This window comes from Quercus robur, chromosome 5 (assembly GCF_932294415.1).
Source record: "Quercus robur chromosome 5, dhQueRobu3.1, whole genome shotgun sequence".
Taxonomy (NCBI): Eukaryota; Viridiplantae; Streptophyta; class Magnoliopsida; order Fagales; family Fagaceae; genus Quercus; species Quercus robur.
In genome coordinates this window covers 63582072-63599878 of record NC_065538.1, presented here as the reverse complement: position 1 = coordinate 63599878, position 17807 = coordinate 63582072, and the positions used below count along the sequence as shown (strand labels likewise).

The following is a 17807-nucleotide window of genomic DNA, read 5'->3' as shown; positions in this document are numbered from 1 at the left end:
ATATTTTTGTGGTGTTTCATATTGGTGATTCGAACCCCACCTCCTATAATATAATAAGAATTACTCTTGGAATTATGAATATTTACTGCCATTGAGACCACGGCAGGTAACATGAAAATAGGAATGCTTTCAAAAAGTCATATGATCTAATGCAACTTCATAAAATCAATCTCAGAGAACCTTTGAGTGGTTGCATGCATGTAAAACTTCAATAAAAATAGGATTTTATATTTGTTATTCCAATTGCACTTCAGTTGATCTTTTTTCCAATAAGATATTTAATTTTATTTAACATGTTGAACTTTTCATTGAGCTATTTAATTTAACATGTTAGGACAACAACTTGTATGTTTCATTGAAGTTCCACAAAGATATTTAAGGAAAATGCTAGAACCACAGAAAATTGCACAACTTTATTCCACAACTCGCCACGTGGTGAGTTGTGCTTGGTGCAGGTATGTCCCCATATGGCCCACAGACACTCCTTCACCAATCACAACTCGCCACGTGACAAGTTGTGGTACAAAATTGTGTAATATTTGGTAGTCCTAGCACAACTCGATATTTAGTTTCATTTAACGTGTTGAACTTTCCACAGCTATTTAATTTAACGTGTTGGAGCGACAAATTGTATTTTCCATTAATATTGATGTTCCAGCATGAATATTAATTGGGGACAGTTGTCACTGATAGTTATTGGGCCATCTTAGTTGAGGTATTCAAAAATAGACAGAATATGAAAGGGTTGAAGTTTTTTGTTTTAAGAAAAAAAAGGAAAAGAAAATGTAAAGTATTCTGAGAAGCCTTGAAAGTAGAAATTAATCAAATTACAACTGAAAACCTACGTCATTAAGGAATGCAAACATTTGTCAGACCTATCAGCTCAACAAGGAGTTTTTAGGCACCGTACAACTCAAAAACAAAAACAGTGAATCCTAAAAATAGCATTCTTAAGAAATGCAAACAGTTGAATTAAATATGAAGTAAATACAAATAAAAAAATAAAAATAAAAGAAATTTCGCTAAATGCATTTTAAGTTCAAATTTAATGGCTTGAACAAATGTTTATGACCTATGACATTGCCTCTTGTTCTTTACAGAGTTGCACTTGATCTTTTTAAGCTGCAAAATTAACCATAGCCATCAGACAAGCTTACCAGGACAAGTGAAAGGACGAAAGGTGCATATCTCAGCAATATGATGGCTAACCTGGAGGGCTTTTACATAATCCCAAAGGGGTGGCAAGTCAGTGAATAATTTCTAGCTAACAAACATTTAAGCACATGGCTTCAAACTAATCAACAATTAAGCACATGACACAATCAATTAATACGCAAATGACTCTAACCTTCAATTACAAAGATGACACAAAACTTTACTAATAAACTGCCTCTTATAATAAGCCGATGGTGTCTAGTAACAAGTGTTGATGCTGCACTGCTGTTGTTACTAATGCTTACTTACTAATACAAAACTTTACTTACTCATGCTTACTTGTCACTAGTTTTAATAATTGAGCTTATATTTAGCATCAAAATCCAAATAGTCAGCACCATTTAAACAGCATTAAACAAAAAGGAGGATGACTAAAATTTTCAAAATATGGAGGCAACAAAATTGGAGACAATAAGCTACCACAACAAAGGGGAAACAACAACCAATCAAATCTATCGGAAAGTCCACACGAATGAGCATGCTTGCGCATATCAACCTGTTAAAGCACAAGAAAATCATCCCATCACACTTTTTTTTTTTTAATTGGAGAATAATATTTAATTATTTTAATACAAGTCAAAAGCAACATAAGAATCCAAACATTCTATATTCAGCAACATGACTAAAATATGAACAAAATCAAATTGATTCTATAAACGTAGATATAAATAAGTTACTTCCATTATATAAACTAGCATTTAACCCACGCAATGCTAGGAAGTATTTTATGTATTAGTCATATTAAAACATGTAAAGTTTGTTAATCATAGGAATGCTGTCTATAAAATACAATAAAATTTTAGTAGTAGGATATTACAATTTAACTGAGTGTGATGAAGACATCAAGAAGGGTTAGAAAGAGAAGGATCATCATCATATATTGAATCTAGAATAACATCTATTAAGATGAACCAGATTGTGGGAGGGTTGCACTATCCTAGATATCTAAGAAAACAACTCCTCCCAGGGTTTTAGACAATACTTATTGTTTCATAAATTTTAGCCCAAATATTGTTTCAGCTTTGAGACATATGGTTATGCAGTGGCAGAAGTAAAAATCAAAAAGGCAAAGAAGAAGATTTATCTGTAGTTGCCACTAGAAGAAATCCTAGAACGTCCTATAACTATAAGGAGGCAACAACTAGACTCAAGATTTAGAAACTAGATGATTTTTTTTTTTTTTTTTTTTGGTGAGAGGGGGGGGGGGGGGGGGGGGGAATCAACATGATGAATGTAAAAGGTACAAATTTAGAACTTTTTGATAAATAATAAGTTTTATTGATATCAAAAAGGGACACCCTGTACACAAGGAGTGTACAAGGGTCAACAATCAAGTACAAAAATTACAAGAATCAAGAAAAGCAAGGAAAGAGGTGAATGATTGGTTAACCATATATGACCACTTAGAACTTCATCATCTATAGAAACCATACTCCAAAGAACATGAACATTCAGAAATAATGGTACAAAAAGTTTTCTTAACGGGTCTCTACTTTTCGTCTTGTACCCAATTTTACTAATTCTAACTCACAATATTTTCTAATAGTTTTTGCTACATAGGCTATGTAAGATCATCAGTGGAGAACTCATAGCAGCACGCTAAAAACCAGTTTTTTCTCAATTTTTAGATCATCCTTTTAGTTAAGGTATGTTTTTCATATTGTAATAAAAGCTATATATACAGGAGGATACTTGTCAGGTATGATCAATAAAAACTAAACAATGTTCACAGGGAGCCACAGATGACTATGCCAACTACCATGGAAATAAAATTACTTGTGTAGTATCAAACAACATATTAAGAAATACAAGAAGAAAATAGAGAACACAAAAACAACCAGAGGAAGATAAAACAGTTATAAGCTGTGTAGAACTAACTTTTAAGAAACACTGTGAGAGCAAATGAGGTTAAAACAACAAATTAAAGAAACAATTTTGTAGTTACCTCCTAACATTAAGTCTACTACATTATTAAACAAAAGCGAAGAGAAAGATAAGATAAAAACGAAATGGGTATCTATTTATCTTCTTGTACCCAATTTTACTAATTCTGACTCAGACAATATTTTATAGTAATTATTGCTTCTTAGGCTATGTAAGGTCATTAGAGGAGAACACACAACAACAGCATCCTAAAAACCACAGCTTTTTCTAAATTTTTAGATCACCCATTTAGTTCAAGTATTTTTTTTTTTTTTTCATATTGTAATCTTTATATACACACTAAAGGATACTTGTCAAGTATGGTCAATTAAAACTAAACAATGACAGGGAGCCACAGATGACAATGCCAACTATCATGGAATCACACAGCATATTAAAGAAACACAAGAAGAAAACAGAGAAGACAAAAACCAAAAGAGGAAGATAAAACAGTCATAAGTTGTGTAGAACTAACTAGTAGGTCCGTTTGGATTGAACTTATTGTTGCTGAAACTAAAAACTGAAAACACTGTGGCAAAATAATTTTTAAATGTGTGAATAGTGCCGTAGGACCCATTTTTAATATTTTTTAATGTGTGAACAGTGCTGCTACAGTGCATGAACAGTGATTTTTGTCTTTGCACAGTAACTTCATGTGATTTTACTGTTCATGCGCTGAAAAAAAAAAAAAAAAAACCCAAAACGCTGAAACTGAAACACGCAAAACGCGCAATCCAAACGGCCTCAATAAGAAACACTATGAGAGGATATTACCTATATGGCAACAAATCATTTCAGAGGAAATTATCCGTGCAAGATTCCATGACCAAAAATTGTGTAAAATAAAAGTCACCAAAAACTTTCATTATTTAAAAAATAGAATAAGAAGACAGACTTTGAGGGAAAGCAACTATAAGCTTCCATATTATTTTCACAAAAAATACCACAAGGTTTTGTGTTATATCCAAAAGCCTAGGGGGTCAAGTATCACACAATTAACCAATTAACACATAAAACAAGACCACATGGGTTAATTGTTACACTCAAACTCATGAGGTTCGGTTTTCTTAAGGGAAACCAGGATTGAACATTTTCCCAAAAGAAAAGCTGTTCAAAAAGCCCTATTTGCAACTTGTCAGATCTACACTTAGTGTCTGAAGAGGAAGGTAAAAAAAATAAAAATAAAAATAAAAAAAGAAGGGGAGGGGGGTATTGGGGAAGGAGACACTCTTTGGCAATTATGAATTGGAAGTGATAATTCTCAAACAACTTGAGATATTGAAATGACATCCAAATGCAACAGTAACCTACAAACTATACATGTTAATAACAACAGTGGAAAACAACAATACGCACATGGTAGTTTCTGCCTAAAACAAAGTAGTTTAAAACATTTCTATAGTCGACTTAAACTTAATTAGCCTTCATAAATAACAGAGGAAAGTGAGGGTGGCTTGTGATACCATAACAACAACAAATCTATCTGTTGTAGGCTCTGGTCCAATGTGAGCACCTGTTCAAACATGTTAAAGGGACATTTATCTTTGTGATCCAGTCATATTAACAAATCAGAAGGGACAAACAGAAATAAAAACTTAACTAACCTGAGTAGTTCATTTTTAGCAAATGTTTTATAAAAGTTGTCTTTCCAGTTGAATATTGACCCAAAAGACCATGGGTTTAGCATCAAAATCACTATTTGTCTGCAAAAATACAAATAAAAATCAATCCTCTGCTACAGAGGCCATAAAACCTAGAGTGTACACTTGACAGCAAAACTAGAAAGATCGGAATATCTCCATTTTGCAAACCACAGCCTCTAGTTTAAAAGATTGATATGGAACTAGCCAAATAAAATATATGCAACTTCTAGTGGCTTTGGCTCTTCAATGTACAATCTTTTCAAGCCATCAATTATTGATGTACCTGCATTGGGAGGAAGCTGAGCAAGAGACGATGAGAGAGGACACACATTAGCCAACAATGAAAATGAAGACATCCCCCTAAAAAGAGGTATACATTGTATGCTACTTTGTATTTTTATAGGTAAAACATTTTCATAGAGAAGGCACAATACACGGCACAATCCTAGAACATGGGATGCATGTAAGATAAGCACCAAAAGGTAAAGCCTGTATTGTATATCAAAAGAATATATATATTTTTTTTGATAGGTAAGAAAAAATTTTATTAAAAGAGAAAAAGCAAGAACAAAATACAAGATTCATGATAGTGAACAAGTAGAAAAGAGGGAAAAGAACAGCAAATAGGCATTAAGTTATCCTAAGAGACAAAAGAAAATCCGTGTTAGTAGAACAATCTGAGAGGCCCCAACACCGAGACCAATCAAAGAGGGTCCGTCTACATAAATCTAGCAACTAATCCAAAGATTTCGCCATATCCTCAAAAGAATGTCGATTCCGTTCTGCCCAAATATTCCACATTAAACAACCCGGAACCAGATTCCAAATATCATAATAACGTTTCCCAAACCATTAATACCAACAAAAAATAAGTCTATAACGGAACCTGGCATGGCCCAATCAATCCCAAACAGTTGAAGCATATACATCCATAGAGAATGAGCAACCACACAAGAAATCAACAGGTGATCCACAGATTCCTCATTACAGCAACACATTCAACAACAATTTACCAAAGTTCGGCCTCGGAGCATAAGATTATCCAAAGTAAAGATCTAACCATGAGCTACAGTCCTCATAAAGAACGCCACCCTTTTAGGAACCTTTGTTTTCCAAATGCCTTTCCAAGGGAAAGAAGTAAGAGTTGCATTTCGAATCTTAAGATAAAAAGACCAAACTTCCCACTTCCATTAAGACAGCAAGAAAAATTGTCACTAACTCCACCCCTAGGAATTCTAGTTTGAATGAAGTGAAGAAGGGAATAGGAAGCCGCCAACTCCCAATCATTAAATTCCCTATAAAATCTTAGACTCCAAACTCTATCATTATCACCAGCCAAAGGACTTAACACTTCAGACACAAAAGCTTCCTTATTGGCTGAAAACTCAAACAGCTAAGGATAAAGAGATTTGAGAGAATTATCCCCAGTCCACTTATGATGCCAAAAAAGAATACGGGAACCATCCCCCACCACAAAAGACACATGCCTAGAAAAACTTTCTCACCCGTCACGAATACTTCTCCATAAACCACAACCATGAGCCCCTCCACAAACTCTAGTGCTCCAACCTCTTTTCCCCTCCCCATATTTCGTGGCTATAACCCTCCACCATAGATGAGTAGTTTCATGACCATATCTCCAAAGCCATTTTCCCAAAAGAGCCTGATTAAACGACACCAAATTTCAAATTCCCAACCCACTTACCCACCCAACTCACAAGGTAAGCAAACTTTTTCCCAAGCCACCCAAGGGTATTTGAAACACTCCGCTGAAGAACCCCACAAAAAATTTCTCTGAATACGTTCCAATCTCATTGCCACAGCTTTAGGAACAGTAAAGAGAGAAAGATAAAAGGTCGGGAGGCTTGACAAAGTACTTTTCAACAAGGTGAGTCTACCACCCTTTGACAAATAAAGCCGTTTCCAACCTGCCAACTTCTTCTCCATCCTCTCTAGAATCGGATTCCAAATAAAGGCTGTCTTATACGAGGTACCCAATGGGATTCCCAAATAGATCATGGGCAAACTGCCCACCCTACAATGAAGAATGTTAGCCAAATTGTGAATGTTGCTCACCTCCCTAATAGGGACAATTTCACTTTTCCCCACATTCACCTTCAAAACTGTAAAAGCTTGAAAACAAGACAAAACTAGACTAATGGCATCAGAGAAAAGAATGGTGTCATCAACAAATAAAAGATGAGAAATACAAATGCCAGTAGAGCTAATAGGTCCCACATGAAAACCCTGAATAAGGCCACCCTCCTCAGTTTTCTTCAAAATCCGGCTTAAAACCTCCATGATCAAAAGAAAAAGGAGGGGGGATAACGGATCACCTTGTCTAAGGCCTCTAGAACTACCAAAAAAACCAGCATGAGAACCAGTAACCAAGACAGAAAAACGAACAGTAGATACAAAAGCCTTTACCCAACTTCTCCATCGACCCCCAAAGCCCATCCTCTCTAGCAAATAGAACAAAGTATCCCAACTTACATGATCATAGGCTTTCTCAATGTCTAACTTACACACCACCCCTAGAATCTGACATTTCAGTCTACTATCTAGGCATTCATTAGCTATAAGCACTGAGTCTAAAATCTGTCTACCACCAACAAAAGAATTTTGAGACTCTGAAATGATTTTATTCAACACCATCCTTAATCTATTAGCCAACACTTTAGATAGCAACTTATACACACTGCTCACTAAACTAATAGGCCTAAAATCTCTGATATTCAGGGCATTATTCTTCTTGGAGATTAAAGCTAGAAAAGAAGCATTCAAGGACCGTTCAAACTCTGTGTTGCTATGAAAATGATCAAAGAAGGCCATAACATCCTTTTCCACTACACTCCAACACTTTTGAAAAAAGGCCATAGTGAAGCCGTCAGGACCTGGGGCTTTATCACCCTCCATCTCTTGGAGGACCTGTACCACCTCCTCCTTAGAAAAATCCCTCTCAAGAACAAGTCGCTCATCCTTCTCAATACTAGCAAACTCCAAACCGTCCATAGGACGCCAAGAATCTGACTCCATGTACAAGCCCTGGTAAAACTGAACCACCTTAGACCGCACCTCTTCCTCATCCTCATAAAGGACCCCATCGACCTCTATACCTCGAATATGATTAGTTCTTCTATGCGAGTTTGCTACCCAATGAAAAAAGCGAGTATTGTTGTCGCCCTCCTTCACAAACAAAATCCAGGACTTTTGTCTCCAAGAAGTCTCCTCCAGAAAGGCTAAAAATGCAATGTCTCCTTTAATCTGACCACGACATGTTTGTTCTTCTTGCAAAAGACCCAACAAGTCCTCCCTTGCATCCAAATCCAACAACTCAGATAAAAGGCATTTCTTTCTAAAGGCCAAGTCCCCAAAAACCTCCTTATTCCACTTTTTCAAGTCATCTTTAAGAGCTTTTAATTTACAAGCCAGAATAAAACTCAGAAAACTCAGAAAACCCAGAAAACAATACCCATTCCACCATTGCCAAACTCTCTCCACAAAACCCTCTTCTTTCAACCACATATTCTCAAACTTAAAGGCACTTCGACCTTTCTTGACACAACCAGCAACCACCAAAAGTGGGCAATGATTAGAGACTACTCGGGGGAGTACCCTTTAAGACACATTCCCAAAATGATCTACCCAATCCACCGATACTAAGGTCCTGTCAATTCTTGACATAGAAGATATTTAAACTTAAAGGAAACCTGATTTTTTTAGATACAAAGAAAGAATAATGAATAAAAAAATTCAACAATCAAAAGTACTATAATTGACTTAGAAAATTCCCAAAATTAATTGGCCTGAAGATAACAATAAACTCAGTTAAGTGGTAAAATACTAAATGGTAAACTACTAATAGAACCAACCAAGCTCATTTCTTAAATCAGAAAACAACCATCCTTGCCAATACTAAATGGTTAAGTATTAAAGGTGCCTCTTATTAATTTCATACTTTTATTATAGAGAAGTTAAAAACAATACAAAGCCTCCTATCATACAGAATACAGGGGAAAGTAATTGCATTCAGCTAATAAATTCTCTAAAGAAAGAGACACCCCTAACAAATACAAAAGTAGCTAGCAGCCACTATCAAGTAAGTGTTAATTAACCAGGAGTTGGTAAGAAAAAATTATTTCTTATGCACCATTTAACAATAATTTAGCCTTTGACAAATACAAATGACAAAACTTATAACAGATAACACAAAAGAAGCATTAAGCCATTAACCATGTTTATCAAGATTTTTTGAACAAAAAAAAAGGTCTCTGAATGGCAAATGGAAGGCATATCTTACATTCTTTGCTGATTTATAACCAAACCATTTAGTTGGTGGAGGTGGTTGAGGCTGAATGCTTCCTATATTGCACCAGCAACCGTATATAATGAAATACCAATCAGAAAATGTCTTCATAACATCAAGAGATCAAGAAAGCATGCATTGAACACTGGAAACCCCTCATTTGGAAAACACTACCCTCTAATGCAAATTGTTTTCACTGTTTCAATATTGTTACTCCTTTCTTTTTCAATAGTTTTCTATGGATTAAGGAGGGTCTACAATTATCATTTAAAGAAAACTATGATGTTTTCCTCTGATCTAATGCTATCTCATGGATTTGGAATTTAGGATGGGTTGGGCATGCCTGGGTAAACTCTAAACAACAAACAAGATTGTAATTTAATTGTTCAATGGTAATAAAGCAGCATGAATATTCAAATAGGGGACAGTTGTCACTGATGGTTATTGGGTCATCTTAGTTGAGGTTTTCACAAATAGAAAGAATATGAAAGAGTTGAAGTTTTTTGTTTTAAAAAAAAGGAAAAGAATATGTAAAGTATTCTGAGAAGCCTTGAAAGTTGAAATTATAACCAAAAAACTATGTCATTAAGGAATGCAAACATTTGGTCAGACCCATCAGCTCAAGTAGGTGTTTTTAGGCACCGTACAACTCAGAAACAAAAACAGTGAATCCTCAAAATAGCATTCTTAAGAAATGCAAACAGTTGAATTAAATATGTAGTAAATATAGATAAAAAATAAAAGAAATTTTGGTACATGCATTTTAAGTTCAAATTTAATGTCATGAACAAATGTTTATAACCTGTGATATTGCCTCTTGTTCTTTACAGAGTTTCACTTGATCTTTAAGCTGCAAAATTAACCATAGCCATCAGACAAGCATACCAGGACAAGTGAATGTACGAAAGAAGTGGCAAGTCAGTCAATAATTTCTAGCTTTAAGGTGCATCTCAGCATTTTGATGGCTAACCTGGAGGGCTTTTACATGATCCCAAAGGGGTGGCAAGTCAGTGAATAGTTTCTAGCTAACTAACTGTTAAGCACATGGCTTCTAACTAATCAACAATTAAGCACATGACACAATCAATTAATAAGCAAGTCTAACCCTCAATTACAAAGATGATACAAAACTTTACTAATAAGCTGCTGGCATCTAGTACCAAGTGTTGATGCTGCACTGCTGTTGTTACTGGTGCTTACTTACTGACACACAACTTTACATACTCATGCTTACTTGTTGCTAGTGCTAATAATTGAGCTTATATTTAGCATCAAAATCCAGTTATGAGCTTCATGGAAGGAATCAAAGAAAAAATAGTTAGCACCATTTAAACAGCGTTGAACAAATATGAGGATGACTAAAATTTTCAAAATATGGAGGCAACAAAGACAATAAGCTAATATAACAAAGGGGAAACGACAACCAATCAAATCTATTGAATCAATCACAGCCTTATAAAACTAAGGAAAGCGATCACATATACACACGCAACAAACACATGTGATGCAAAGAACAAAGTTTAGGGCTAGTTGGGGACATTGATTGGACTATAGCAACACAGCCCAAGCTTTGATATGAAGAACCTAATAAAAAGCAATTGGGGTCTTGCTATTACGCTCCATTATTCATTTTGGTGACACGATCATCACTCAACTGAATCCAAACTTTCTATATTCAACAACATGACTAAAATATGAACAAAATCAAATCAAATCTATAAACCAAGATATAAATAAGTTACTTCCATTATATAAACTAGAATTTAACCCATGCAATGCTCGGGAGTATTTCATGCATTAGTCATATTAAAACATGCAAAATTTTTTAATCATAGGAATGCTGTCTATAAAATACAATAAAATTTTAGTAGTAGGATATTAGAATTTAACTGAGCCTGAAATCAACCACAGACAAACTCTAATTACATAAATGTTATATCATAACAATTCTTATATAACTGTACACATTTTTTATTTTTTATTTTGAGCATGCTGTATAAATCAACTCAACATAAAATTATATCATAAAAGTTTAGCAATAAGTTGCTCTTGTATCCTATTCAATTCTTCTCCTTCTATTTGCTGATTTTCAAAGGAGTTGTCATTCTTTGATTTTCCTAAAACAATTTTTGTTTCCTGTAATGATCCACAATTTAATTAAATGGTGCATCAAAAAGTGTCTAAATATATGCACATTGCTCAAACATCATAATGCTATTTAATGATTAATATCAAATCAAGATGAAGACATCCTAAGCAATAAAAGTTTTGTTTTTTGTTATATATTTTTGTAACATAGACTTTTATCTAGAACGAAAAATTATAAACATTAAAAATACCTAGGCAAAGGAAAAGGAAAAATATAGAAAAACTATGAAGTTACAGACTTTAGATAAAATAAGACAGAAACTAGTTAGCATGCTATTTGATCCATTGATATCTGATTGGGTGTGTGTTCAAATACTCATAATTTAGTAGTTCGTAAAATTGCTATCTTTATTTAGTAGGGTCCAGAGTTCATGCTCTTCTAGATATAAACATCCACAATAATAATCTCTAAGAGAATGCATCAAAGGGAACGTGTCAAATAAATTTATATTTTAAACAAATCAAAACAAAAACACGTACAAACTGTGAAATTCCCCAATAATAGATAATTTAAAGGTTATCCTAGATATAAATCCCAAAGTAAAAGAATTTAATGGTTATAGCATGCTCTTATCTTGAAGTTAGCAAATATGACAAACATAATATTCCTACATCTGTTGGAAAGAGTAGCTTCAAATGTACCTCAATGTGAAAGTCATGATGATGAGCCCTACTTATTATGCAATCACCTTCAAATATAACAAACACAATATTTGTAAATCAGTATAAAATGTGCACTTGTCTCAGCCATATGCAAAGTGTGTTCTGAATGTCAGCCAAAAGATAATTCTTAACTTGAAAATATCAATTACATTAAACCAAGAGCTGGACAGAAAAATTTTTCTTTACTACTACACATCCCAAATCACTCTGTATGAGAAACTGAAAAAACTTTCAAATGTCATCATAAGTTGAAAGCAGAAACTATTATTCCTTCAAAATTATGAAAAAAGAGCTGTAACTATTATGGATTCAAATGTCACTACAACAGAGTTGTCAAGATGTTTAACTGCTAATTAATTAACTTATCTTTATTGCTACTGATGTAAGATTCAAGAGCTTCAATGTCAAAATACAATATAAAACATAATTTAGACCTCACAGAGTATGAAGCTGCTCAAGCAAACCAAAACACTCACACAGAGAAAGCCAACCACGCAAAAACTAAAATTTTGGGATAAGATTACTTTCATTCAAAAACATGATATAAACAAATTAGCAAAGCTCCTATCAAGACACATTTTATTGTTAGATTTTTTTTTTTTTTTTTTTTTGATGACATAGGAGAATTTCACTCAGATTAGTTGCAATCCTCACTGTTAATCAAACTCCTACGAGCAACTGACCCCACCTGCCAAAACCAGTTTTTTATCAAATTAAAATAAATAAATAAATAAAGCCATTTGAAAGAAATACATATTTTAATTTTGATAGATCAATAAAATTTTACAGTTTCTTATAGATAAATGCCATTAATAAGAGGTGTGCAACTAAAAAAACAGAAATAATTTAAACCAACAGGACTGAAACAAACCTTCCATTTTAACCAGAACCCATTTCACAGATCCACCTCACCTTCACAGAATCACATGCATACAGCGATCGAGAGAGGAAACAGAATCACAATATAAAAAAAGAGGTCGACAAATCCAAACAGAAATGTGACAACACAGGCTGTTGCACTTAATAAGAGACAAAACTAATCTTAAATACAATAGAGCAGGTCAATCATACCTTTTCCACAGCCATGCGCTGCAAGGCCTCGAGCATGGCATCTACGCTCATAGTTGCGTGTCTGGACTGCAAAAACAGGGAGGGCAGAAGTGTATCAGTATCAATCATACTGACTTACTTTGGATTCAATTCAAAGTGTTACTACTAAAATAGAAGCAGCAAAAATGAAAAAAAATGCAATGCACCATGCTCAATTTTTTAATTATTTATATAAAATAGAATTGGTAAAGCAAAAATGCAAAGAACCTTGGTCGAAGTCCGGTGGGTAGTATTTGTTAAGCACCTTCCTCTCTCCCATCCTCCTCCTTCAAGTCCTTCACCCAAACCTGAGACGCTGCGTTTTTGGGAGTGCGGAGAGACAGGTTTTGGGAAATAGAAAAGTTTGAAAATTTAAATTTAAAATAGAAAAAGAGATGGTAATTAACTTTAGATTTAGGAACTAATTATTAGAAAGGGAAAGAAAAGATGCTATAATTTATGAACTTTCTAAAAAATATAGTAGTAAATTACTTTTTTTTTTTTTTTTTAATATAGGATAGAAATTTTACTCTAACATAATCTAAGTGTATATGTGCGTAAAACTCCCTACTAGAGATTTGAATATTTGCTCTTACCCCCTAAACTCCACAAACACTAATACTTGTGGAACGACCATCTTTAATTGGTTTGTGTTTTTAAATTTAAGATTATTTAACTAAAAGATAAAGGTATTTTAGAAATTTTAAGAATTTATATGAAGATATTTTAATATGCAAAATAATGAATCTCAAATCAGGAATCTTGTTATTAACCCGTCCACCAAATCACACAAACCGCACTAAAACCACCTGCAAAATGGTATAACCGCACCAACTCCTGTTGTAAAAAAAACTCAGTACTATTAATTTAATGGTGTTGAGTTTTGCTTAAAAAAATAAATAAATAAAAAACTATTGAGCTTTTTTTTTTTATCACCTCACATCCAAGCCCACTACATTTGTAATTTTTTTTATTGAGTTTTGTTTATTACCTCATATGTAGGCCCATTACATTTGAATTTTTAATAAGTGGTGTATATGTATCTATACTATCTATAAGAGGATCTTTTTTTACTAAACTTTTATGTGATTTAAAAATACTCCTAAATCTTATGTTTAACAAGGACAAAACTTGAGGACAACCCGGTAAAAATATATCTCCAACTCTATTGAAAATGCCTACAAAATAAAACACTCTCTCACTAATCCATGTTTTCAAAACAAACTTATCCAAAATTTTTTTTTTTTTTTAAAGAAAATTATAACACTAGACCCTAAAAAAAAAAAAAGGTTTCATCACACACACAAAGCGCATGTAATGAGGCTAGTAAGTTGATAAGTGAATTGAACGGTGGTGTGAAATTGGTATGAATCCAAAAATCACCTTTCATCTTATTCTTTGTGGGGGAAAGAAAATGTAAATTTAGAGTTAATTAGGGCATGTTTTGTAAGAGGATTAAAATTACAATTTATCTCAAATTTTATATATATTAACATAGAAAGAGTCCAACTCCTGTTCTACATATTTTTCAAAGAATTTGAGTAAAATGATGGTCATGTGTAGGGCTGTCCTACAACCCATCAAACTTGACTCACTCGTCCGACCCGATCCAACTTGAAGACTCATAGTCGAATCCAAATGCTCAAACGAGTCGAGTGTAGGTCTATAAGTGTTAAAAAATCGGATTTTCGATTTGACTATGGGTTCCATTATTCTTGAACTTTAGAAATCAACCCGATCAATTAAAAATTTTAAAAGAAAAAAAAAAGGTTTTTCACCTTTTAATTTTAGTTTCAGAATCTTTTTTCACGCTTACTTTCTTTCTCTCTCTACCTAATCTCTCTCTCAAATCCATAACCGTAGCCTTGTAGCCTCCTTCTCACCAATATCGTTGCCAAGTTGGCCTTACTTCCTATAACACTCACCTCACTTAAATTTAATTTAATTGCTTCTAGAGGGGAGTTGATGAATTATTTAATTTATTTTGAAGGTGATATTATTTTATATTATGATATCTACAAAGAAAATAAATAAAGATGTAACGTGGAGGTTATTTTGTGGATTATTCATATTAAACTTTTAGTTTCCTTATCAGTTAAGGAAAATGATAAGAGATTAAAACCTATTTGGATTAAGAGATTAAGTGTTATTGGAATCCTTTAGAGTTCTAACCTATCTAAACAACCTTAATTTGAGTTTAATTGGAAATTAAAGTCTTGGAAGCTTATTTGAGTTTTAGTGGGTCTTAAATTTTAGCCCAAGTAGGAAACATATTTAACATGTAAAACTGAAGAGTAATCTTAGGATTTCTTGTGTAAAAGGTAGAGAGATAGAGACTGCAAGATTACGAGAAAAAAAAAGAAAAAGAAGAAGAAATTGGTGCTTAGCTTGTAAAGGTTTAAGAGTAGAGAATTAGGGTTTCTCTACATTGAAAAGAATAGAATAGCGTGGTACTACTAGAGGTGCCCAACAAGTTCATAGTGTACTAAGGTAAACGTCTAACTATACACGCTTTATTGAAAATCATTAAACGCATCTTTGACTTAAGATTTATCATCTCAAAATCGCATGGAAGTCTTGGAAGTTATATTGATAGATTCATGGGAAAATAGGCTATCATGGAAGTATCTATATAAACGTACGTTAGTTTATTGATTTTGAAAGTGATCATAATATATAGGTGGAGTAGCGTCACCATTCTTTATAAGTTAAGCCTATATAGACATCCATAGGTATAGCAAATTGTAGCATTAGAGATTACACTACGATTATATAAAATATAGTATAAACATGATGTATATTAGAAAGTTATGTTAGATTTAATATTGCAAAATCTTCAAAGTGGCTAAGGAAAAGTTTTATAAGAGGACATTTTGGTTATTCGAAATTGTAGACACTCGATTTTGCACCCATAATTTAATCAAAGAAAATGGCTATAATGATCATTCATATACCCAAAATTCATGATTGCATATCATAAAAATGATCTTGAGATTCTAATAGTCATGACGGTATGCCCGATTTCCAAATCAGATTGTCGGATTAAAAGATATCACATGATCAAGTTTGCACAGTCTGCATGCATTTTGTTTAGGTGGAACCAATCACACATGATTAATTTAAATTAATTTTGATTGGCTAGACAATTAAAATTAATTAAATAATTTTGTGATTGGTTATTAGTTAGTGTCAGAAATAGGCTTGCTTGCATGGGAATAAAGAAGATAATCAAATAACAACAAAATTATGGATAATCAAGACTTTTTGAAGTGTTTATCTACAAGATAATCACTCAGAGACCTGAATCATTAGAAAAGGGGTTTAATTTTTAGAATATGGATTAAAAACGCATCTAAGTGCAAGTCCCGGCTCAAAAAACCTCAAAAAAGGAGTCCAAAATGGATTAAAACTCGAACACAAGACCAACACCCAAGAGGGCCATTCAGCACTCTTGGAGTGCCAATCAGCACTTTTCAAGTGCCGATTGGCACAGATTTGATGCTTGGCCCAAGGGCTCCTAGATTGAGATCAATTTTATCCTTTTCAATTTTTTAGAGATAAGGACGCGTCCCAGTTCGTATTCTGATCATTCAGCTAATTTTCGAACATCCTAGCCTCTATAAATAGAGGATGTCTCTCAAAATTCAGCTCACTTTTTCACGCTTTCTGACCCCCCCCCCCCCTCTTTCTGGCTCTTCTCTTCTTTTCTTTTCCCTCTTACGTTAAAGACATTCTGGAGGCTCTTGCCTTAGGAATTTCTTTTCTGTAAGCAAAATATTTTAGACTTCAAAAAGAATTGAATAAATTTCTTTGAATCCTAAAATATCCATTCACAAAGAAGAGCATGCTCATGCAAGAGGTAGTTTATTTCTTCTCTTTTGTTTTCTATTAAATTTATTTGATGATGCATGAATAGATTTAAGGTGTTTTATTATTTTTGATTCTTGATGTAATTGTCACGTTTTGTTTAAAGTTTTTTTAAAAAAAATATGTTCTAATTGATTTCTCTTTTGAATCTCAAAATCTGCTAATTATAAATATGTTCTAAAAAATCTCTTGAATCTCAAAAACTGATCTGTATTTTCATTAAATACAGATCTGATTTATTTAACACACAAAACTGATCTGAATTTTTCAGATCTGATTTTTTTACACATAAAAACTAATCTGTATTTTCTTTGTCACAAAATAGTAGATTTTGAAATTTAAAAGAAGAAGTCAAAAGTTGAGATGATTTTTTATTTATGCATGTAAAATAGATTTATATCATGAGTGTAGTTCCTCTTCTAAAAAAAGTCTTTTTCTTATTTTATTCATAAAAAAACAGATCTAATTTTTTTTCTACAAATCTATATTTTTTTATTCACAAAACAGATCTGATTTTTTTTTAATAAAAATCACCATTTTTAACTTTGTTCCAAAACATATCTAGTTTCTTCTTTAATGAATCAAATCTCAATTTTTTAATTTACAAAAATAGATCTGAATTTTTCCAAAAAAGTGGATACATTCATAAGATAGATTTATGTGAGTCAATTTTAGTTAAGTCTGTCATGTATATGCAACATATCATTCACATCATGCAAAAATGGTATATTGGTCATTAGAGTTTAGAAGACCAGACTCTGTCTGAGCAGAATGGGTGCCTAACACCTTCCCATTCCGTAATCTAGCCCCCGAACTTAGTTCTTTTGGATAGGTAGATCTGTGCTTTGTCTTTCTTTTTATTTTTGGGTAAATTGTAAGTAGGACAAAAAGTCATGTATTCTTTTGGTAGATTGTAATTAGGACTCAAAGTCTTGTAAGGTTTAATTTGCCAA

General features: G+C 33.2%; 1 protein-coding gene across 2 annotated transcripts; it reads right to left on the bottom strand.

The window, feature by feature from the left end:
* Nucleotides 1-1374: 1374 nt before the first annotated feature.
* Nucleotides 1375-13343, bottom strand: LOC126726640 (uncharacterized). Of its 2 annotated transcripts, none has more exons than XM_050431949.1 (8): nucleotides 13216-13343; nucleotides 12970-13035; nucleotides 11878-11924; nucleotides 9890-9937; nucleotides 9082-9143; nucleotides 4743-4841; nucleotides 4602-4651; nucleotides 1375-1711 (listed from the first exon to the last, which is right to left on the bottom strand). In XM_050431949.1, the coding sequence occupies exons 1-7, from the start codon at nucleotides 13265-13267 to the stop codon at nucleotides 4618-4620; spliced, it is 408 nt and encodes a 135-aa protein (XP_050287906.1). In that variant the 5' UTR covers nucleotides 13268-13343; the 3' UTR covers nucleotides 1375-1711; nucleotides 4602-4617. The 2 variants fall into 2 exon arrangements, with proteins under 2 accessions (XP_050287906.1, XP_050287908.1); XM_050431951.1 differs by lacking the exon at nucleotides 13216-13343 and adding an exon at nucleotides 12770-12810 and having other exon boundaries at nucleotides 12970-13037.
* Between the last annotated feature and the right edge of the window lie 4464 nt (nucleotides 13344-17807).

Excerpts from the sequence above, each read along its gene's own strand:
- LOC126726640 (XM_050431949.1), bottom strand. The coding sequence starts at position 13,267 with ATGGGAGAGAGGAAGGTGCTTAACAAATACTACCCACCGGACTTCGAC. Across the intron at positions 13,036-13,215 it reads CCCACCGGACTTCGACCAAG|TCCAGACACGCAACTATGAG; the intron begins GTTCTTTGCATT and ends CTGTTTTTGCAG. Across the intron at positions 4,842-9,081 it reads GTTATAAATCAGCAAAGAAT|ACAAATAGTGATTTTGATGC; the intron begins GTAAGATATGCC and ends GTATTTTTGCAG.